Source organism: Odocoileus virginianus, chromosome 4 (assembly GCF_023699985.2).
Source record: "Odocoileus virginianus isolate 20LAN1187 ecotype Illinois chromosome 4, Ovbor_1.2, whole genome shotgun sequence".
Lineage (NCBI taxonomy): Eukaryota > Metazoa > Chordata > Mammalia > Artiodactyla > Cervidae > Odocoileus > Odocoileus virginianus.
In genome coordinates, this window is record NC_069677.1 from 71,202,646 (window position 1) to 71,227,534 (window position 24,889).

The window sequence follows — 24,889 nt, forward strand, 5'->3', positions numbered from 1 at the left end:
TGGTGATTTTTGCACATACTTACTGGCAGTTGTATTTCTTTAGAGAATCACTGTTTTTTTTTAATCTTGAAAATCTTTTATTTTGCTTATAAAATCTTTATTAATCAGTTGTGATGTTCTCAGTGCTGGAATAAAAGATGAATTAAGACACATAGCCCCAACCATATGTTACTCAGTGATATGGGGAAGACAGATAAGTAAACCAGCAATTATTGTGTGTTAGAGGCACTTAGACCAAGTCTCAAGCATTATACTAGAATACTCATATGTTAACTTTGTACACATGGAAAAACCTCAGAAATTAATAGAGTGGTCCCCCGCCCCCAACTTGTTTTTGAATAGCTGTTTGGGTCAAAATTTGGGCAACCCTGATTGGGGTTAAAGCAGAATTTGGTTTACCAGTTTTTTCTTAGAACTTAAGTTTGCCTCTTTGATCTGGGAAGAATTCTTTGCTCAGTCACCCATGTAACTCTTTGCAACTTTTTCAATTGTAGTCTGCCAGGCTCCTTTCTCCATGGGATTTTTCAGGCAAGAATACTGAAGCGGGTTGCAATTTCCTCCTTCCAAGGGATCTTCCTCACCCAGGGATTGAACCCACGTCTCCTGCACTGCAGGCAGATTCTTTAGCACTGAGCCATCGGGGAAGCCAAAGGGAGAAAAATTATTTAGTGTTATGTTTTGGCAGATGCTCTTATTTTAGATATATTTAACTGTTGGTTTCTTCTCCTAAGGAAAAAATCTCCTTTTTACAGTTTACCATTTTAGTATTCTAAAATTATTTCTAAAATGTTAGTTCCTACTTGGTTATGTTTGAAAAGTCAAAGTCTCTCAGTTGTGTCCAACTCTTTGCGACCTCATGGACTGTAACCTGCCAGGCTCCTCTGTCCATGGAATTCTCCAGGCAAGAATACTGGAGTGGGTTGCCATTCCCTTCTCCAGGGTATCTTCCTGACCCAGGGATCGAACCCAGGTCTCCTGCATTGTGGGCGGATTATGTTTATGTACAGTGAACTTGCCTTAGGGAAAGAATGCAATATGCATTGTTGTGGATGCTGAGTGAGAATAACTTTGATCCACAGTCCTTTGTCATATGATAAAACCTACTGAAAATGTAGTAATGGTTCAGGGCAGAAACAGTGTGGTGGCTCAGATAGTAAAGCGTCTGCCTGGAATGCGGGAGACCCCGGTTCGACCCCTGGGTTGGGAAGATCCCCTGAAGAAGGAAATGGCAGCCCACTCCAGTACTCTTGCCTGGAAAATCCCATGGATGGAGGAGCCTGGTAGGCCGCAGTCCATGGGGTCGCTAAGAGTCGGACACAACTGAGTGACTTCTCTTTCACTTTTCACTTTCATGCATTGGAGAAGGAAATGGCAACCCACTCCAGTGTTCTTGCCTGGAGAATCCCAGGGACGGGGGAGCCCGGTGGGCTTCCGTCTATGGGGTCGCACAGAGTCAGACGCGACTGAAGCGACTTAGCAGCAGCAAGGGTTTCCCAGGTGGCTCAGTGGTAAAGAACCCACCTGCCAAGCAGGAGATGCAGGTTTCATCCCTAGGCCAAGAAGATCCCCTGGAGAAAAGTGAAAGTGTTAGTTGCTCAGTTGTGTCCGACTCTGCAATTCATGGACTGTAGCCTGCCAGGCTTCTCTGTCCATGAAATTCTCCAGGCAAGTTATACTGGAGTGGGTAGCCATTCCCTTCTTCAGGGAAGATCCCTGGGTCAGGAAGGTAGCTGGAGAAGGAAATGGCAACCCACTTCATTATTCTTGCTTGGGAAATACCATGGACAGAGGAGCCTGGCGGGCTACAGTCCTTGGGGTCTCAAAAGAGTTGGGGACATGACTTAGTGACTGAACAGCAGCAGCAGCAGCAGTGGGATCTAGGAAGTTTGGGGCTTGAGCTGGGCTAAGAGGAATGGTGAAAAGTGAACATTTTCAACAAGACTTAAGAGAGAGAACATTTGGCTTGTTTAGGATGCAGAAAATCAGGTTTATGAAGATGAGTCCTTGTAGGAGAGTCCATCTGTGACCCGTAGTAGTAACTCAGGGGCCTTTTGTGGGAGGGAACCTTGATGTCAGGCTGAAGAGTTTGACGTTTACCATATGACTTGTTCTTTTTCACAGTGTTCTATAGGTCACCAAATCAAAGCCACTGAAAGAGATTGTTAAAATACAGATTCCTGGTTATCAGACTGAATTGAATTGAAATCTTTGTGGGCAGGGCCTTGTAATCTGCATTTTCCCCCCCCCCCCCCCCCACCAATATGGGGAGCAGAATCTGGAAATCCCTATTACCTTTGAGAAATATTTTTTAAAGTAGGAGAGTGATGTGATCGAAACTTTATTTTAGAAAAGATTAGTTTGGGGATGGAATTTAGGATTGATTATTGGAGTAAGGTGAAATTCAGTTAGGAAGTATAATATGTATCCTTGCTGTAGAGGCCTGAATAGTGATGGGAGTGAAGAGGCAACACCCTAAGATAATGCAGAGGGAAAATTTTGTCCTCTTTATTATTCAGTTCAGTTCAGTCACTTAGTCGTGTCCAACTCTTTGCAACCCTGTGAACCGCAGCACGCCAGGCCTCCTTGTCCATCACCAACTCCCAAAGTCCACCCAAACCCATGTCCATCGAGTCGATGATGCCATCCAACCATCTCATCCTCTGTCGTCCCCTTCTCCTCCTGCCCTCAATCTTTCCCAGCATCAGGGTCTTTTCCAGTGAGTCAGCTCTTCACATCAGGTGGCCAAAGTATTGGAGTTTCAGCTTCAGCATCAGTCCTTCCAGTGAACACCCATGACTGATCTCCTTTAAGATGGACTGGTTGGATCTCCTTGCAGTCCAAGGGACTCTCAGGAGTCTTCTCCAACACCACAATTCAAAAGCATCAGTTCTTCTGCACTGTGCTTTCTTTATAGTCCAACTCTCACATGCATACATGACCACTGGAAAAACCATAGCCTTGACTAGATGGACCTTTGTTGGCAAAGTAATGTCTTTATGGTTATAACATTTTAATTCTTTGATATATACTGTAGTATACTTTGTTTTTGGCTAGGCATATTTCACTGTGAATGGGTTAAATGAAATATTTCCTCCCGTTAAATTTATAAAAGTACTAAATTTTACAGATAAAAACTGGCTTGTCAGGTACTTGGGAGAGGTTTCAGTTAAGATATGAGTTAGTGGAGAAGGAAATGGCAATCCACTCCAGTACTTTTGCCTGGGGAATCCCTTGGACAGAGGAGCCTGGTGGGCTACAGTCCATGGGGTCGCAGTCGGATACGACTGAGCAACTGACACACACACAAAATTGAGGAGATACTTGATGGTGCAATACACTTTATCTACTCTCCCATCTCCTGCAGGAAGCAGCACCTGGGAGGCAGGATGGCTCCCCCCGACCCCCCCAAATCCCTTCTGGAAGTCTTGGGGCCTTAGTGCCTGCAACAGCTGGCCTTGGGCAAATAAAAGACTAAGTTGTTTACTGGCAAAAAACAAAAAGATAGGAATTAGGACCAAGTGGGCCTGGGGAGAATGAAGAGAAGGATGAAACAGTAATGATTTGATGATGCCTGGGAGTTGGGACTAGTGAGGAAATATTATTTTATATATTATTATTTTATTATATTTTTATTGGAAATGTGTTCAAGAAAGGCTAAAATTAAAACAATTTAGTTTTGTGCCCTTTCTTGGACCTTGATTTTAAAATGATCTTATATATTTTTTGGTATAGTAAAACAATATAGCTTTTGACTCCTGGGGTTGTGGTCTTCATTCCCTCAAATTAATTTGAACATTCAGTCCTTTTTTTATGAAAACTCCTGGTTTTCATTGCATTGATAGCCATCATTAATTGGTTAATGCTTTATTGTATTATCTTCTCTTGGAGTCCACCTGGCTATTTTAATGTATGGTTTGATTTATTTTTGTGAGTTCTGATTAAATTTTATCTTTTATTTTAAAGGATAGTGTTTCAGAATCCTTATTCTAATTTGTATTTTTCTCTTGTGTCCATCACCTTTGAGTTTTCTTCTTATCCATTTAGTTTATGTTATTGTCTTTTCTCTTTTAAAGTTTACTTTTTGTTGTTTTCATGTCAGGAAATTAATTCAGATAATTTTTTTTCACTTTAATTACTGTATGCATGGCCATTTTCATTCCCTGTCCTGATTCCATAATATTTTAGCAGAATTTTTCTTGTTCATTGCCTTTCTGCTCAGAAACATCTGGCTTCGTCAAGCTATTTTTATCTAGTCTTATAGCCTGTGTATTTTGTGTATGTTGACTTTACTTTGTTTATTAATTAGCATTTGCCCTTTAAAAAATAATTATGTTTCTGGCTGAGTTTGTTCTTCATTGCTGCAAGGGCTGTTTTCTAGTTGCAGCAAGCAGGGGCTACTCTTAATTGCAGTGTATGGGCTTCTCATACCCATGGCTTCTCTTGGGTTGTAGAGTGTGAACTCAGTAGTTTTGGCATGTGGGCTTATCCCACTGTGTGTGGGATCTTAGTTCTCCAGCCAGGGATCGAACCCATGTTCCTTGCTTTGGAAGGCAAATTCTTAACTAACCCCTGGACCACCAGATAAGACCACCTTGAAGTTTAAATCTCTCTCTCCTTTTCTCCCAGATGGCACAGTGGTAAAGAATCTGCCTGCCAATGCAGTAGATGTGGGTTCGATCCTGGGTCAGCAAGGTCCCTGCCATAGGAAATGCAACCCACTCCAGTATTCTTGCCTGGAAAATTCCATAGACAGAGGAGCCTGGCAGCTACAGTCCATGGGGTTGCAAAGAGTCAGACGTGATTGAGCTACAGAGCACGGCATACACTCCTGTTGTGAAACTTGTGACTCTGTCCATATATAACATGGGATTATAAAATTAGAAGGGAGCATTCCAATTCAGGTATCCTTGTGATGAATTTCTGAATCCCCTCCACAGTTAATTAGTTGGTTGTCCAGCTTGTGAGTCAGCTTTTTCAAGATATGACATAAGATAAGACTGGCATATTCTTTAAATCAGAATCTCTTGAGTATCTCAGGGATGCTTTAATGATGTCATTGAGCTTGCTAGTTCAAGTTTTACATAGATTTTACATGGAAGGTTTTTCTTCCTAATGTGAATTTATAAAGCTTTAGATAGAAAGGAAGATAAATTTTAAAGCCATTTTCTTCACATCAAGTAATCCCTTCTGTAATACTCTTGAAAATTCATCCAAGCCTTTTCCTGAATACCTCTGGGGTAGGGAGATAAATTTTACTCTGCAAAATAGCCTTGTTTTGAATCATAGAATTCTAATGTTGGGATCTTGAATTATTTTGTGAAACCATATCTGGATAAGGATCAGTGTTGCTTTATCTCGTTTGGCATTTGGGATAGTTATTATGTTTATGGTCAATTAAAGCATTTTCATAAGTTGGTTGATGGTGGTGTTTAAATCTTTTCTGTCATTACTGATTTTCTGTTTTGTAAATTTTTGAGAGATGTTGTTATCTCTAGCTGTGATTATGGACTTAGCAGTTTCTCTTTGGAGTTGTCTGTCACTTCTTGCTTCTTGTATTTTGAAGTTCTGCTTTTTAGGTGCATAAAGCAATTCTGAACGTATGGAATATAGTTAAGATATATAATGTCTTAGTTATATAACATAGATGATCAACATCAAATTGATATATAATATTCTGGTCTAATCCTGTCATCTATCATTTCTAGTTATGTTGCTGTTTGATTTTTCTACTCTGCATGGGTCATATTTTTTTGGCCTTTTTTGCATACCTACTTAATTTTTAAAAAAATGTATTTTTGGCCATGCCGTGGATGCAGGATGTGGGATCTTAGTTTCCCTATCAGAGATTGAACCTTGTGCCCCTTTCGATGGAAGTGTGGATGGAATCTTAACTACAGGACTACCAGGCAAGTCCGTACCTGGTTAATTTTGATTGGGTGCTAGATACTGTGAATTGTACCTTGTTGGTAAAACTTTACCTTGTGGGTGGGTGTTTTTCTACTGTTCTTGAGCTTTGTTCTTGAGAATGAGGTTAAGTTACTCAGTAGATAGTTTGATCCTTGATCCTTTTGAAACTTTTTTTTTTTTTTTTAAGGGATAACCAAAGCAGCCTTTGGGGCTGATTTTCTGCCCTACTGAGGCAAGAGCCTTTTAGCTACTCTGCTGCCTCGTGAATTATGTGGTTTCTCACACTAGGTGGTGGGAATAAGAATTGTTCTGCTGCTTTGGAGTTACAGGTATTGTTCTTTTTGCTCCTTTCTGGAGTTTTTCTATCCATCCTGGGGTGATTTCCTCATACACATGTGCTAATCATTTATTACTCAGCTGAAGATTTGAAAAGGACCATGTATGAGTACGTCTTCTTTCACTGTGCAGCTCTCTCATCTCTGGTGTACTCTGCCCTGAGAAGTGGAGCTGCCTTAGCGTCCCAGTTCTGTCTTCTCAGCTCAGGGAGACCCCTGTGCCTTGTCTTGGTCCTCTCTCCTTGTACTGTGGCTTGAACATTATTTCCAGACAGTAAGCTGGGACAGCTTGTTTGTTACTCCATCCAGGGATCTGGGGAATCCATTGGACGATATATGTGAAAACCATTGTTTTATCCAGTTTTTGTTTCAGTTGGAAGAGTAAGTCTGATATTCCACTTTGTCTGGAAGCAGAATCAGATTATATTTTGAACCTATGTTGTCCCATACAGCAGCCATTAGCTGCTGTGACAATTTTAAATACAGTTCTTTAGTTATACTTAGCTATATTTTAGGTGCTCGGTAGCCACATGTAGGTAACAACTACCTTATTGCGCATGTAAAATATTTCCATCATTATGCATAAAACAGTTCTACTGGGACTTCCTTGGTGGTCCAGTGGTTAAGACACTGCACTTCCACTTGCAGGGACCACAGGTTCTCTGGTTGGGGAACTAAGATGCTGCATACTATTGGTGGCCAAGAAATAGAAGGGAAAAAAAAAACCTTAAAATAATAAAAAAGTTCTACTGGACAGTGCTATATAACACAACTAAAGAACTTAGGGTTATTCCTGAAAGCTGTGGGAGCATTGAAAGATACCTTCAATGTTTTCATCTCAAGTTTTGATTTTAAAGCATTGAGTCCTTAAAACATTATGAATAGATCACTGGCGCTCACCACTATAGACTTAAAAAACAACTTTCCTAAATCAGTGTTAGCGAACTGGGTTCAAGAACGTGTTTCCCAGTATTCATGTAGTTAAGTAAAGTAAAATGAACTGAAGTGAAAGTTGCTCAGTTGTGTTTGACTCTTTGCAATCCCATGGCCTATATAGTCCATGGAATTCTCCAGGCCAAAATGCTGGAGTGGCTAGCTGATCCCTTCTCCAGGGGATCTTCCCAACCCAGGGATTGAACCTAGGTCTCCTGATTGGCAGGCTGATTCTTTACCACTGAGCCACCTGGGAAGACCTCATGTAGTAAAAGGTTTCCATTATTTAAGAAAAGGGAAAATAACTGTTTTTCTTCTCTTAAAATGAGGCAGTTTGAGATGTCAAATGAATACTGGACCAAATTGTGTGCCATACTAGTGCCAAATCCTGTCTGTTGTGAGGGTTTTAAATTGTTCTACTACTTCAGTTCAGTCACTCAGTCGTGTCTGACTCTTTGCGACCCCATGGACTGCAGCACGCCAGGCCTCCCTGTCCATCACCAACTCCTGGAGTTTACTCAGACTCATGTCCATTGAGTTGGTGATGCCATCCAGCCATCCTCATCCTCTGTCATCCCCTTCTCCTCCTTCCATCAATTTTCCCCAGCATCAGTCTTTTCCAGTGAGTCAGTTCTTTGCATCAGGTGGCCAAAGTGTTGGAATTTCAGCTTCAGTGTCAGTCCTTTCAATGAATATTCAGGACTGATTTCCTTTAGGATGGATTGGTTGGATCTCCTTGCTGTCCAAGTTACTCTCAAGCGTCTTCTCCAGTATCACTGTTCAAAAGCATCAATTCTTTGGTGCTCAGCTTTCTTTTTAGTCCAACTCTCACACCCATACATGACCACTGGAAAAACCATAGCTTTGACTAGATGGCCCTTTGTTGGCAAAGTAATGTCTCTGCTTTTTAATATGCTGTCTAGGTTGGTCATAACTTTTCTTCCAAGGAGCAAGTGCCTTTTAGTTTTACTGCTGCAGTCAACATCTGCAGTGATTTTGGAGCCCAAGAAAATAAAGTCTGTCACCGTTTCCACTGTTACCCCGTTTGCCATGAAGGGATGGGACCAGATGCCATGATCTTAGTTTTCTGAATGTTGAGTTTTAAGCCAACTTTTTCACTCTCCTTTTTCACTTTCATCAAGAGGCTCTTTAGTTCTTCACTTTCTGCCATAAGGGTGGTGTCATCTGCATATCTGAGGTTACTGATATTTCTCCTAGCAATCTTGATTCCAGCTTGTGCTTCATCCAGCCCAGCCTTTCTCATGATGTATTTTGCATATAAGTTAAATAAGCAGGATGACAATATACAGCTTTGACACACTCTTTTTCCCTATTTGGAACCAGTCTGTTCCATGTCCAGTTCTAACTTTCGCTTCCTGACCTGCATACAGATTTCTCAAGAGGCAGGTCAAGTGGTCTGGTATTCCCATCTCTTTAAGAATTTTCCAGAGTTTGTTGTGTTCCACACAATTAAAGGCTTTGGCATAGTCAATAAAGCAGAAGTAGATATTTTTCTGGAACTCTCACTTTTTTGATGATCCAGCGGATGTTGGATGTTCCACTACTTAGTCATGTGTTAATGTTTTATTATTTCTTAGTAATATTGTTTTAGTTTTTTAAGTTCTTTGTATATCCACTCAATGGACCATTGGTTAGGGACAAGAAACATTAAGAAAATTAAGTTGTTATTGAAATACTAGGTAACAAGGAACACAAAAACACTGACGATTTTAAGTATCTGGCTCATGATTATTTATTTTTTATTATCTGTGTTCTGTTAATATCCTGTATATTAACGGAGTATAGGTAATTATCCAAGAAGAAATATTAGCCATTTATAAGATAAATGATGTCTGGCATTCTTTTAATTTCTTACTAGAATGTGAAATGAGGCATGACTTGAGTTTATGACTGTGCTGTGGTTTATATATCATCCATTTAATAATTTATGGTGGGTGTTTGGTCTTTTAGTTTATAATGGTAGTTGACTGGTGAAGCCTGCTTACCTTGTATCAACTACTGACATAACCAAGAGTATCAGGAAATATTTTTCATAGTTTTACATTGACTAAAGACATAAAAGTTAAAGAAGCTCTGAAGTTTAATTATTCAGATGTTCAGTAGACAGGTTGGCTTGAGTAACATTCATACTTTTAAAATTGCAGTATTTAACAGTTGATTTGCATTTTTCATTATTCAGCAGACTAGTTGTAATCCTTTCTCCAAAACTGGAAACTCAGATTTTGTGTCTTTTTTTTACCACCCTCCCCCCACCGCCGCTCCCCTGGTGTACGTGATTATGTCACTGGTCTCTCAATAAAGTAGTGCTTAGTTATTTAAAGTGATGTAATGAACTTTAATTAGTTGATCAAGCAGTCAAAATACATCTCTCTGTGTCACCATTTTTAGTGATCAATGCATATCTATCTTCATACTCCCTGATTTTAAAATGCACCTTTTTCTATCATACTGTGAAATTATGGATGTTTGTGCTAGATATTTTACAGAAAAGTTTTCAGCTCTGTGAAATCTAGATGATCAGGGGCTAATGGTGGTTTGGGACATAGCTGCTTGAATACTTAATTAAAGAACTAATTTCCTTGAAATTTTAATTTGTTTGGATTTGTTGACTTTTTGAGGCATGGATTTGCTTTTTTTTTAAATTTGCTTTTTAGTTTACTACTAAAATAAATTTATGCAAAACTTTAAAGGAACATGTTTTAAGCACTGCTTAATCAACAATTTAAAGAAGAAAAACAGACCTGGATTAGCAAGCTCTGCCAAGAGGAAAATGGAGCTGTCTTTTTAAGAGGGTTCTCTAATCTCACTCATTTCTCTTTGATTTGTGCTTATGATTCTTCATAGTAGCACTCATACTCATGAATTTTGCCTAATGAAAAGATTTGTAAGAGGTTTAGACTTCAAAATATGTTTGAAAAAGGTATATTGGGCACAGGTTTTATAAGACTAGTAACAAGTTTTAGAAAGAACAGTTTAAATTGTCTGAAAGTTAATTCATCTATGCCCATTTGCTAAGTGATACATAGGATCTTTTTATGGTATTGTAATTTTTGTTCTTAGCTGAATCCAGATTATTATTCCAATGTGTTTATGTATCTAGGAGATCTCTTAATATTGTTTCAAAATGTACTTTATGTCTTTAATTTTGGGGTGTAATTTTGGTGCTGTAATTCAGTGATGTAGAAAGGTCCAAGTATTCTTTATTAAATGCACAGTCCTTGGCACAGAGCTGGGTCTTAGAAGTTACTGCTTAAGTGATTAAGGAAAGAGGACTGTTTTCTTAATTGAAGATGATAGCCTAAGCAATTAATTCTTCATTTGGAAGAGGTGAAGAATGGGGATACTTAGATCAGTAGGTTGAATTATGCAAAGATTATTAACCTTTGATTGATTATGCAAAGGTTATTGAGATCAGTAGGAGAAGTATATTTTCCCAGTCTTTTTTTTTTTTCCTCTTCAGCTAAGACAGTAAAAGCGATTATTTATTTTATACAAGTTACATTTAGCCACAACTGAGTACAGAACTAGTCCAGAATGTCAGAGGTCCAGGGCAAAGGACCCAAAGGGACTGCTTTGTTACAAGCAAGGTGGGTCTCTGAAAGGTGGTCTAGGTGATCAGAATGGCCATAGTGTTCCGGATACATTGAGACAAGTTCTAGACAGTAGGCATGCAGTCCAACACTTTATAGGAGTGTCCTTGGCCCAGGTTTCCCTTGTTTCTGTTTCTGGCTTCTGCGGTGTACAAGTTCACTTGGCCTCTGCCTTGTCTTTCTTTTGCGCTTTAGCCTACACATTTCTTCTTCCTCCACTTAACTTGCACGGTGTGGAGGTTTCTCAGGATGGTGCTAATAAGGCTGAGAACTCTCCCAGTCTTTATATGTGCCTTGATACTGCTGTTGGAGATTGAATCTAGGCTGAATGAATATAACTCAAAGCAGCATAGTTATTCTCACACCACAGGAAGAATAGGGTGTATGTATATACTGGGGTCCATTAGCATCAATTTAATGCTACTACTAGCTTCTTTTATAGATGAATTATAATACTTTCAAAAGTGACATTGCTTACAAAAACCAGCTCATCCTAATGATGAATTTAATATGTACATATTTACTTATTTTATATACTTAATGTTATGTACATAAAACATTTAATATATATACACATAGTCTTTAGTTAAGATTTCTCATGCTGTAAATTCATAGACTGATGTGTAGTCTGTTTTTGTTGTTGTTGGGCTGTCTTCACAGAGGAGATAATACAGTGCTTTATCATGTATGTTCACTTAAAACATTTAATATTAACTTTAAAAATAGAGCTTGGTGTATAAAGGAATCCAGGCAGGACTCTTGTAGCTCCAGTTTCTATGCAGTAAAGATTTCCTCACCCTCACCAAACTATTATTGGTCATCCATTCTCCCCTTTGTTTCACTTTTCCTGTCTCATTCACTGTTCCTTACTGCCAGTACCCATTCCTGTCTTGTATCTCATTCCCTCAAAAGGTTTTACATCTTGTGGGGGTTGATTCTGCTATGGCCCAATTTCAGTAATTACTCTTTTTTATAAGTGAAAACAAAAATGGTCTCAGTGGATGCCATGGACTTAATAGCAGATGTAGGGATGCTGCCTGTTAAGTAGAAAGAATACTAAGATTGGGAATCAATAGACTAAGCTTCTATTTCTCTTTGCTAGTAACTAGCTATGTAATTGTATGAAAGTCCATCTTGGTTAAAATGAGGCCATGGAACCAGTTGATTTCCGAGGTCATTCCCAACTCTAATGTGCTTTTTATGATTCATTCATTGAACATTTATTGGGTGCTGGCTTATGTGCCAACACGGGCTTAAAGATACAGAGATAAATAAGCTTGTTTCTGGCCTTGAGTAAGTGAGACCTAGTGAATGGTGACAGTATAGTGTGATAAGTGCTATAATAGGATGTGCAGACTCCTTTTTGAACAAACTGAGGGGTAACAGTTAAGGAAAGGTTCCTCTTGGAGGTCATAGTTGAGTCATTTCTTAAAAAGTAAAGAGTTTACCATGCAAGGAATGAAGAAGGTCTTTATAGGAAGAGCAAATCACAGAGGAATGAGTAAGCAAGCATTGCTTGCTTTGAAATGGCCAGGTGAGAATAGAGTATGGAGTTGTGGAGAAAGCTTAATGGTACAAAATTTTTGGGAAAAAGATTAGTAGGGGCTAGATTCTGAAAGGCCATATGTCATTCCAAAGACTTTGGATTTTAAAGGTTGCTTGAAGGTGTTTTTAGTTGTTCCTTTGTGAAGTAGTTTGTAAAGAAGAAAGATCATCAGGTTTGTGTTTTAGAAACGTCACTCTGTGGCAGTATGGAAAGTGGACTGATGGAAGCAGGTGAAATTAAGTCAGGAAGATACATTATAGAGAACCCTTGCAGAATTCAGGATGAGAAATGATGAGGGTCTAACTAAGGCAGTATTGTTTGGAGTGGGTGTGGGTAGGATGGGCCGTAGGGAGAGAGGGAGGATATTTAAATATGTAAAGCTTGTAAGTTTGAATCATGAAAATATTGGGGCAAGTGAAAATATACAAGCTTTCATTGAGTTTTATTTTGAAACTTTTATAGAAAATTTCATTATACCAAATAGCACTCTATTATGCTTATCGTTTCAACAATGGTATTCAAATGTAAGACTTCAGATATACTATAGATCTTGCCGTAATATCTTAGTATCATCAAATTTTGTAGTTAGATATTTAGTCACCTTATAACTTTAAGAAATGGGCTAGTCATTTTTAAAGGCAGAAATCATACTTTTTTTTTAAAACTCAAAATCCATCAGATTGGGACAGCTAAAATTACTAATTGTAGTGGTTGTTATGTACACACTGCTCAAATCCCCACTTTAGGACTGAAGGATTTCATTTTCTTAGTTACTGAGAGTGTTACTGGGGTTGTCAGACCTCCCTGGGAATTGCTGCTGGCTGAAGAGAGAGACTCATCCATTCCCTTCCTTGGAGTATCTTGCATCCAAAGACTAGTCCATTAAAGACCTGGCTCTCTTGCCAGGACAACCTTGAGGAGCCATCTCAGCTTGAGCGCTGTGGGGTTGGTCTGAGGCCTTTGCTGTGATAGATCCCAGCCTAATTTGTTTTTCTGCCCCTTCCTTCCTTGCCCGATAAACTTTCCACACTCTACAACGTCTCTCCCAAGAGTTTGAGTGTCTAGAAACGTGATTTCCAACACTGATGAACTTTAAAAACTTCGTTTGATTTGTAACAGATTTGTCAACTTTGAAGGATTTCACATCTATCAGTTTTTCGTGTTTATGAGAAATATTCAGGTAAATATTGAGTCATGTAATAATGTAATGAAAGGATGGAAAAAAATTATTAATTTGTGTGCGTGTGGGTGTTAGTTGCTCAGTTGTGTCCAGCTCTTTGCTACCCCATGGACTCCTCTGTTTGTAGAATTCTCCAGGCGAGAATACTGGAGTGGGTTGCTGTTCCCTTTCCAGAGGATCTTCCCGATCCAGGGATTGAACCCGGCATTGCAGGCAGATTCTTTACCATTTGAACCACCAGAATGGGATGGAACAAAAAGGACAGTGACTTTTACAGTATGATACACTTTTACTAGTGGTATTCCAAAGTGAATGAATTACCACTGGCTTTGTTCAGACTTGGTATCACTTACGAATTTAGAAGAGTTTGCCATGACTAATCATATCTTTGCATGCTTATACTAAGGAGTTGTGCCTATTCCTTGTACAGAGAAAGGGCAAGCTGATTTGAGGCCTAGTTATATAGTTTGCTTATTTATTTTGGTGCTGTGGGCCTTTTTCTCAAACTTAAGCTGCTTTGTTATTCTTGATGCTGGCAGTGGTTCTTGGCAGAGGTAGGGCATGGCAACAAATCTTAGCTTTGGTATATTAATACTGCAAAAGTAGTGATTTGAATGATCTATGTTAAATCTGTTTAAAAGAAGGAACATTTTATGACTACCCCAAAAGCCATAAATATGTTTACTGAGAAAATACAACTTCTGAAATTTTTTTTATAATGCTAGAATTAAAGCCCTCTTCTAAGTTTTTAAAATTTTTTCCCTTAAGGTAAACCTAAATTTGGTTTACATTTTATTTATTACATTTATTTAAATAATTAATTTTGTTAGGTGTGGTAATAACATTCTGATTACTTAAGAAAATGTACTTTGTAGTGATTTATACTGATATATAGAGATGAGACTTGCTGGAATTTGCTTTGAAATACTTAAATATCAAAAAATGTAGATGAACCAAATGTGGCATAATCTAGATAATTATTGAATCTGTGTGATAGGTATTTGAAGGCTAATTTTACTACTCTCTGCTTTTGAAATTACTATAATAGTTTCACAAATTTAAGATCATTAAAAAATTCTGGTATTGAATATCTTAGTAAATTACTTGCCAACAGTTATGTATTCTCAGAAATTCCCAGAATGACTATTATGATAATCTAAAACTAAATCTTAAGTCTCAAATTACAAGTATCTTACTTGGGGATGGGAAAAGTTAAGGAGAGGGAGAGAAAAAAAGGAACTAGTAACTTTCATTACTGTGAGGAGTAAAAATGAAATTTAATCTTCATTATTTTTAGGGTCAGTTTAGCATCATTTAGTATCAGGGCACATGATATCAAATTCATTTAGTTACAAGCCAGCTTGCATTATGTAAAGGAAGGTAATTCCTGTGATATATTGCTGATTATGAATTCAAGTCAGTGCAGTGAGAAAACCTTTTGTCAGTTATCAGTTTTTAAGGTCTGAAGATGTGTTTTTTTGAGCAAGTCTTTTTGTGCATGAGTATGAAACTGGATGTAAGCTAGGCAAGTTAAACCTCTTCCCAAATGTGTCCTAGTTTTTATGGTATGGTCTATCAGTAAGTGACACACTTCCTCTTGATGCACATTGCCTCTCCATTTTACTTTCTAAGGCAAGATATTTTTACCAGGTAAAAAGTGTTATTTGATATTTCTTAATTTTGCAGGGAGGAGTTTCCTTAGGGACATATAGTAAGTATATGGTTAACATTTGGTTCTAGGAAGCCCTTGAACTTTTTCTTCCTTCCTTGTATCACTGGAGTTGCCTTCCTCGTGAAGCGTAAAGAGAACCCTCTGGGAAGCTTTTGAGTATTAGGATACTTAACTGAGTGCATGAAACAAGTTTGCTGATAGGCATCTTCAATAGTAGTTAAAATTTCAAATATCTTTGTTGAGGAATGGTTGGGCAATCCAAAAGGTAATATGAGTCTACATGGCCGAAGTTCTTAGGAACTCGGTGGTGGTAGAATTATGAATTAATAAGTGATAGTTTTTGTGTTTTCTAGCCCGTTTTCAGTTCTCAGGATTAGGCATAGTCTAAAAGCTCATCAAAGAACACAAAAGATGTGTAGGGGGTAAGACCTTTAAAGGTGCTGCGTAGCTCATGATTAACATGACTGCTGAAAAGAAAATCAGTGATGGAATGAGGGCAAGAGGTAATCTTAACTTTTCACTTAGCTTGTACAATTTGCAAATCATTGTTGTTGAGTTGCTAAGTTGCGTACGACACTTGTGACCTCATAGACTGTAGCCTGCAAGCTTCTCTGTCCATGGGATTTTTCAGGCAGGAATACTGAAGTGGGTTGCCATTTCCTTCTCCAGGAGATCATTCCAACCCAGGGATTGAACCTGCATCTCCTGCATTAGCAGGTGGATTCTTTACCTCTGACCCACCAGGGGAGCCCTTAAAATGATATTAAAATTATTTCATTCTTCCTTTATTACTTACATTATTCCTATAAAATGAAACTTCTCATCTATGATTTGGTTATTTAGTGGTTTAGCTCATATATAGGTAAGTCAGAATAAATACTTGCTTCTTGCTCTTTGTTGTTGCTGTCCCCTTCTCCAGGGGATCTTCTCGATGCAGGGATCAAACCTGAGTTTTCTGCAAGTCTCCTGTATTGCAGGCGGATTCTTGTACTGCGGAGCTGCTGGGAAAGCTCTTGCTCTTTATTTACTAGTTTCCAAACTCAATGAGCAGGTTCACTAGCATCCTGAAACTGATTTTCTCCCTTTTTAAAAAAATGAACTCTAGAGATTTGAACTTTTTTAGGTGTGCATTTATATTCCATTGCATTTATGCATGCTCAGATGTTCTCATCTTTGGTCTCTGGAAGTCTCTTCAGGTTTTCTCCTGAGTCTCTTTAAACATTATCCTGATCTTTGATAGTTTACTTGTGAAATTTCTAGCATAAGGTAATCAAAATTTATCTCTTATGTCACAGATTTAGAATCCACCATTTGCCCTGATCCCTTTGAACAGGAAATTGTTTTTCAGCATTATTAACTGAGTTCATTGCTGCAGTGGTTGGTTCCCGTTTCCATGCCTTTTCAGTGCATAATGCTAGGAAATATGTATGTCTGACATAAAAACTGAAGTTCATATTGATAAATCCAATTGAAATTCAGGACTACTGAATTTTTACTTTTAACTTTAATATCTTATAACATTTTCCTTCTTATTTAAAAAATCAGGATTTTCAAGGGTTTCAATGTTTACTTTATCCCACAATTAGACACTATCACTTTATGGTAACTATCAACACTACCAGCAACAAATATAATTTCTGAAAACAAGGATATAAGGACTAGAGTCAACTTTCTGTTTTAAAGTTTAATATTTGAAATAGTTAACTGAAATGGTTATACCATCAATTTGATAAATTACAGTTATTTGTTTTGCTTTTGATTGGTAGGAGTTTCCTTTACATTTATATAATTATGTAAAATATTTACATGGCTTGCAAGTTAAGAGTTACAAAACAGTTTAAGCCCAGAATAGACTAGTGCTATCCCAGGTCATTTCACTTTGTTCAGTCTCCCCTTCTCAAGAGGGTAACATATTTTATGTTTTAGCTTTATGCTTTATCCTTTTTAAAGTATGTACACATCTCTTTCTATTCATATTTTCTGTACCCTTTCTTAGATTAAGTCAAGGGTACCTTAAAGGATTCCTGCATTGGATGGAAAGCAGGTTGGACTCTGTAACTACAGAGGTCTTGCCTTAAGGTGTTTTTATTCTTTTAAGTGCTGTGCTGCCATCACCACGAAATGATGTTAGAACATTTTAATCACCCCAGAAGTTCCATTGAGCCTACTTAAAATTACCCCCTGCTCCTGCCCCTAGACCTGGGCAACCACTATTTCTGCTTTTCTGTCATTTCTAGACATTTTATATAGTTTTTGTGCTTAGTCGCTCAGTCATGTCTGACTCTTTGCAACCCTTTGGACTGTAGCCCGCCAGGCTCCTCTGTCTGTGGGGTTTTCCAGGCAAGAATACTGGAGCGGGTTGCCATTTCCTTCTCCAGGGGAGTCTTCCTGACCCAGGGGTCGAAGCAGCATCTCTTGTGTCTCCTGCGTTGCAGGCAGATTCTTTACCCTCTCAGCCATCAGGGAAGCCCTTTGGGTCATCAGGGAAGCCATTATATAAGTGGGATAATACAACAATGTATGCTTTTGCATCCGCCTTCTTTCACTTAACGTAATGTTTCTGAAGTTCATCATGATGTGGCATGTACCAATAGTTCTCATAATTGCTGAACATTATTCTTTTGTATGAATACACCACATTTTGTTTATTCACTAGTTGATGGACATTTGGATTGTTTTTGTCTATTATGAATAATGGCTTTATTGATAGCTCAGTTGGTAAAAAATCTGCCTGCGATGCCAGACACCCCAGTTTGATTCCTGGGTCTGGAAGATCCCCGGGAGAAGGGATAGGCTACCCACTCCAGTATTCTTGGGCTTTCCTTGTGGCTTAGCTGGTAAAGAATCTGCCTGCAGTGCTATAGACCTGGGTTCAGTCCTATTCACAAACATCTTTTTATATGGATGTATGTCATTTGTTTTTGAGTAGGCGCCTAGGAGTAGAATTGCTGGTTTGTATGGTAAGTGTATGTTTAACTTTTAAAGAAACTACCATACTGTTTCCTGGTGTGATTTATCATTTTATATTCTTACCAGTGATATAGAAGGGTTCTGATTTCTCCACATTTTGGTCAACTCTTGATATTATCTGTCATTTTGAGTTTATCCATACTCGTAGGTATATAGCAGTATGCCATAGTTTTACTTAATAACTATTTTTGGCATGTTTTCATATGCTTATTAAATATCCATGTTTTATTTAGTGAGATGTTTATTCAGATTTTGTTTGATTTTTTAATTTTTTCATTGATTTATATGAAGTTTTTAAAATATCATGTTATGAGCTCTTTATCAGATGTATGGTTTGTGAATATTTTTTTCTCATCAATCTGTGGATTATCTTCTTGTTTTCTTAATGATGACTTCTGAAGCACAAGTTTTTTTTATTTTTTGAATATGTTTTGCAGTTTTTTTCTTTTTGTGCATTTGATGACACATCTGACACTACTCAACCCAAAGTCACAGTTTTTTTCCCTGCATTTTCTTCTGCTTCTGACTTTCAGCTTAGGTTTATGTCTGTAATCTACTTTTAAGTTAGTATTGGTGTATGTTGTATACTAAGTGGAGTGAATCCTCTTCCATTTTAGCAGCTTCCTGTTCTCACAGGGTGAACACCGATGGCTCTGGGTGGTTGGGGAGCCCCAGAGCAGAACCCCACAGATCCACTGTCCTCACCTGAGGTTCAGTGGGTTTTTACACATAATGCTTCTCAGATGGCTTTATGTCTTTGGTTGTGAAAATGACTCTTTGTCAAAAATTTTCAGGTTTATAGTTGCTTTTAAGGGAGAGGGTGTGCTGATTTTACCATCTGTAACCAGAAGTACCTTCTATCTCAATCTTAAATTATGTAATGTTTATGAGAAAACAAGAGCTGCTTTGAGTTCATTATTATTTGTCCTGAATTGGAAACCAGTGAACAGTTGTTTCTTTGGGGAGTAAGGGTAGAGATAGGGACTGTATCTAGTTGTTTTCCCCTTTCTGATTCATTTTGTATAGGTCATTTATAATTTGGAAGTTATATCAAGTTGGGCAATCACTTTCACTTTTATATTGCTGTACTTGGGATACTTGAGCATGGTCATTTTCTATTCTGACAGAAAAATTTGAGCCGAATATTAAATTCTTTTATTTTTTTAAGCTACATTTAAAATGTAGTTCTTTTTGTTGTCATTGTATTTTGATTTTCTGTAAAAGGATTTAGTAGTATTTCCTTTTTTTAAATAAATGAATATAGTTCTTTTTCATCATAACTATATTTTGGTCATCTCTTTTCTAGTTTATGATTAATATACACAGTAAAATGGCTTACAGTTACACTTTTTTCATGAAGATGCTTTTGTACTGATGATTAATGAATACCCTCAAACAATGTCTGATGAGGCAAGGACTAACTTTTTTTCCCTGGGTCTTGTTTATCTACCCATAAGGCCTCAAAAAATTTCCAGGAAATAGTTGGCCTGACATACCTAACTGAATCTTTGGTATGAAACAAAACATTCAGTTTAAGGAAGAGAAACAAGTAAGAATAGGGATTAACTCTTGCTCTTATCTTTTTCCCAGTGTCTAGACAATCGTTGCATTAGGTTAAGGTCCCAAGGGTTATAAGCCTAGTTTGTACTTTGAGTGACTGATCTCCACCTCTTTATAGCCTTTGGAGAAGAGAGTAAGAAAGTGAACCAGAATATACTGTTTTGGGGGAGAAACAGACAGAGGAAGATTGTTTGAGATAAAGAAATGGGGAATATAGCATGGAAATGAAGTGAGCTATTGAGTGTTTTTCTGTTTCCTGTAAGATGCATTTTTTGTATCCTGTTTTGTTATCTGGTCTGGTGAGTTTAATCCATCTTAATTTTAATAGATTACTTATAATCTCAACTTCTGTATATGAAATTATAAATTTATTTTACTAAAATTTTTGCTTTCCTCCTTTTTCCCTCTTAGGACATTTGCTACAAGATCCTATTGCACCCACCAACTCAACCTGCCAACACTATGTCTGCAAAAGTTGTAAAGGCAAGAAAATGATGATGAAACCTTCATGTAGCTGGTGCAAAGACTATGAGCAGTTTGAGGAAAACAAGCAGTTAAGCATCCTAGTGAACTGCTACAAAAAACTATGTGAATATATAACACAGACTGCATTGGCACGGGATATAATAGAAGCAGTCGACTGTTCTTCTGATATTTTGGCTTTGCTTAATGATGGATCCTTGTTTTGTGAGGAGACGGAAAAACCCTCAGATTCATCCTTTACTTTATGTTTGACACATTCCCCCTTGCCTTCAACCTCAGAACCTACAACTGATCCTCAAGCTAGTTTATCTCCAATATCTGAAAGCACCCTCAGCATTGCTATTGGCAGTTCTGTTATCAATGGTTTGCCTACTTATAATGGGCTTTCAATAGATAGATTTGGTATAAATATTCCTTCACCTGAACATTCAAATACGATTGATGTATGTAACACTGTTGACATAAAAACTGAGGATCTGTCTGACAGTTTGCCACCTGTCTGTGACACCGTAGCCTCTGACTTATGTTCCACAGGCATTGATATTTGCAGTTTCAGTGAAGATATAAAACCTGGTGACTCTCTGTTACTGAGTGTTGAGGAAGTACTCCGCAGTTTAGAAACTGTTTCAAACACAGAAGTTTGTTGCCCTAATTTGCAGCCCAACTTGGAAGCCACTGTATCCAATGGACCGTTTCTGCAGCTTTCTTCCCAGTCTCTTAGCCATAATGTTTTTATGTCCACCAGTCCTGCACTTCATGGATTATCATGTACAGCTGCAACTCCGAAGGTAGCAAAGCTGAATAGAAAACGATCCAGGTCAGAAAGCGACAGTGAGAAAGTTCAACCACTTCCAATTTCTACCATTATCCGAGGCCCAACATTGGGGGCGTCTGCTCCTGTGACAGTGAAACGGGAGAGCAAAATTTCTCTTCAGCCCATAGCAACTGTTCCCAATGGAGGCACAACACCCAAAATCAGCAAAACTGTGCTTTTATCTACTAAAAGCATGAAAAAGAGTCATGAACATGGATCCAAGAAATCTCACTCTAAAACCAAGCCAGGTATTCTTAAGAAAGACAAAACAGTAAAGGAAAAGATTCCCAGTCATCATTTTATGCCAGGAAGTCCTACCAAGACTGTGTATAAAAAGCCCCAGGAAAAGAAAGGGTGTAAATGTGGGCGTGCTACTCAAAATCCAAGTGTTCTTACATGCCGCGGCCAACGCTGCCCTTGCTACTCTAACCGCAAAGCCTGCTTAGATTGTATATGTCGTGGCTGCCAAAACTCCTATATGGCCAATGGGGAGAAGAAGCTGGAGGCATTTGCTGTGCCAGAAAAGGCTTTGGAGCAGACCAGGCTCACTTTGGGCATTAATGTGACTAGCATTGCTGTGCGCAATGCTAGTACCAGCACCAGTGTAATTAATGTCACAGGGTCCCCAGTAACGACGTTTTTAGCTGCCAGTACACATGATGATAAAAGTTTGGATGAAGCTATAGACATGAGATTCGACTGTTAAATCAGTGGGTCTTTAAACCTACCTCTGGTAGGAAAATAGCTACAGTTTTACGGCAGCTATGGTTTTGTTGGTTTAACTTGCCGGAGCTCCTGCATATAGATCACTTGTATCAAGTGTTTTCATTGCTAAGTTATATGTGTTAGTGTCGGGGAAATAGTTTGCAGATAATGGAGGAGTAACCCTACAACTATATGTCCTTAGTTCTTACAGAACCTCATAGTTTGAGAACAAATGCTGATGCAACTGATTTATACAAAATGAACTTTGGCAAGGAAAATAACATTAACCTCATTGTTTATGGTCATGCTTTGTGCATAATCAAAGTTTATGATTAAATGTAAGGAAGTGGTATCTAGTCAGTCCATAAAGATTGTGCTCATATTTTATGGAAAAGTAGCCATTAGTTTGTTCAGGAGACTCAGTGCTACCTTCAGATGCCATTGATGTTTCTCCTGTTGAAAAGCTGATGTGTCCAGCTCAACCTTTGTACTGACATAATACCATTTCTGATCATGAAAATTGGCTACTGGTGTATGTAGCAGTTTTTAAATCAGCAGTATTATGAAAGAAAATTTGCCCCTCATTAGAACGTTGAAAAAATCTGTCTTTTAAAAGTGAACAAACTGAAATTCTGTCGGACTGTGGATGTTTAGCTGTTCATGCCACGAAACTCTTCTGAGTTGAATCCCATTTTTAGTTAAGTCTGACTCATTTCTAGGGGAAAAACTCTTAAATCTTTCCTTCACTTTGAGCAATGTTCTGATTAGATAAATGAAGTGGAGAAGAGTAGTTTTATTCTGAAGGTAATTGAATTTAGACTATACTATGTGACAGAATTTTAAAAAATTATACAAATGTTTTATTTAGAAATTGGGATTTACTTAAAATAATTTTGGAATAATGCCCCCAAACTTACTCAGATTTATGCATTATACCTATTGCCATTGGCCACTTCAAAGCGATTTTTTGTTTCCTCTGATAGTTTGCCGCAGACTTTATTTTGAAGATGCTTTTTCCATTTTTTAAAATTTTTAAATAGGGTGCTATTCGTTGTGGAAACTTCTTTATAGAGGCCTAATAAAAATGCCTTCTTATGAAGCCTGTGCATTTAGGTAGGTTTGAAGCTAGTTGGATTTTCTTTAGAATACTCTTTTGCATGTAAAGCACAAACTATGTTTCAGTTTAAATACTTGTCTTCCCTGTAATTTTTATGGGGAAGATAAGTGAGTCACAAACATTCTGTTGAAGGGAAATCTAGTCAGTTGCTTGAAAGAGCACACACAGCCCAAATAAAACAAGGACTGACTAGGTTGTTAAGAAATGACCTTATGATTTAAAAGAAGAGTTGCTGCTTTGACAGTGCTTATTTAAAGAAAAATACTGCTGGAAAATTTTCAGTTTCTACTACGTTCACCATCTTTTCTGAGATCTGACATATGCTGAAGTTATGTTTTGATTTGGCACACAGCATGTTCAATGATGGTTACTCACCTAGTACAAGACATGGAGAAGAAACCTTTGGACACAGAGCAGATGACACCTCCTTCTGTTTTGTAGTGTATCCTGGTGTCATTTTCTGTGAATGTGGTCAGGTAGAGTTGTTTTTGTTGTTGTTGGGCTTTTTTTTTTTTTTTTTTTTTGTCTCTTTTGGTGGGGTGGGGGTGGGCTAAAGCCATAGGAAGAAAAATGTGATGTATGTGTCCAGTATGTACTATTTTGTTTTTGTTTTGCAAGAAGAGTTGAACTATTTTTGATAACAAGAGTAAATGGTGGAAAATGCTTCTTAGTTGTCTTGTCTTTATTTGCTTTCCAAGTTTTGGAATTTTATTTAATTCCTCTGAGTGTTAGCAGTGTCCTATGAAACATGTATTTGCCTAAAGTTTGTAACAGTTTTACGTTGGACGGAGATGCCCTGCTATATAAACTTGTAAATCTGTTCTTTATTCACTAATGATCACTGCAAAAATGATTAGAAATATGAGATTGTACACATGGATGATTAGAATATATTTTGCAAATCTCCCAAACTTTCCTAATATTATGATCTTAAAATTTCTTGAGTACTTTATTGCTTCCCAAGTTTGATAATCTTAGTTTCGTGTTTTTTGATGCATGGGAGGTTGGCAATATAGACACAGTGAAAATCATTAGTATGTGAGGGCCTTGATTGTTATGTAATATTGCCAATGATGAATTCAGGTTGTTTTTAGCACAAGTTTCTCTTTTTTATGCTGGTATTATCACTGCCACACTTTTGAAAACCTGTATTACACCTTAAATCTATCAATAAATGTTAGTTTTCTAATTCTATGTTGTAGAATACTGAGGAGTTTGGGATAGCATGCTTTGAATGGCCTGTATTTTATACATTTGGGGAAGAGTAATTACTGTGCCTTGGTTTTTATGTTGTTTTTCTTTATATGGTGAATTATTTTTAGGAATGCTGACCAGTGACTAACAATGGATAATTGAGAAATTATTACTGAAGTAACTGGATTTACTTCAACAGGATTTAAAACCACCAAAACAATAACAGCATTTGATATGACTCATCTTAATTTGTTTTTTTTGATCCTTGTAATTACCATAAATGATCCAATGATCTTTCACCTTAGGCAACAGAAGTTTTACAGCTGACAGTTCTAGAACTAATCTTTTTGATTAGTTTCCATAGGTCTATATCTCTAAACAGAGATGCAGTACAGTTAGGATACAGAATTTCTTCACTGTGTTCTTAGTTTTCTTAAAACAATTAGATGGTGACTAAAGAAAAGTTTCACAACAGATGAAAAATAAAATTTTCCCTGTATTATAGGCAAAAAAATATAAAATGTTTTAGTAGAAAATACTAAGTTCACAGTTTAGAATCAGAATCAAAAGTGTGGATGGTATTTTCTCTCCCTCTTTGCTAAAAAAAATTTAGGTATCCAAATATAACAGTTACACATTCTTTAAACAATATATAAGGCTAAATTCTCCTTTGATCTTGTGAACTTCTCATTCCCAAACCCAAATTCCCATCCCCAGAGGAAATGACTTCTTAGTATGAGGTGTTATCTTTCCATATCTTTCTTTATAAAGTTTTCCCAGAGGTTCAAAGAGTTACTTTCTTTGAAACTCAAGCTTGTTTATAATGCTACTCTTTCAAACATAAAAATGAGTTGCAAGTGTC

The 24,889-nt window shown here is 37.6% G+C and overlaps 1 protein-coding gene across 1 annotated transcript in view; it reads left to right on the plus strand.

The window, feature by feature from the left end:
• Positions 1-23,496, plus strand: part of MSL2 (MSL complex subunit 2) — a 29,387-nt gene extending 5,891 nt beyond the window's left edge. Inside the window, exon 2 of the mRNA XM_020889174.2 lies at positions 20,126-23,496. Within this exon, the coding sequence (XP_020744833.1) occupies positions 20,126-21,717 (1,592 nt within the window). The 3' untranslated portion in view covers positions 21,718-23,496. The remainder of the gene's footprint in view (positions 1-20,125) is intronic.
• The last annotated feature ends 1,393 nt before the right edge of the window (positions 23,497-24,889 follow it).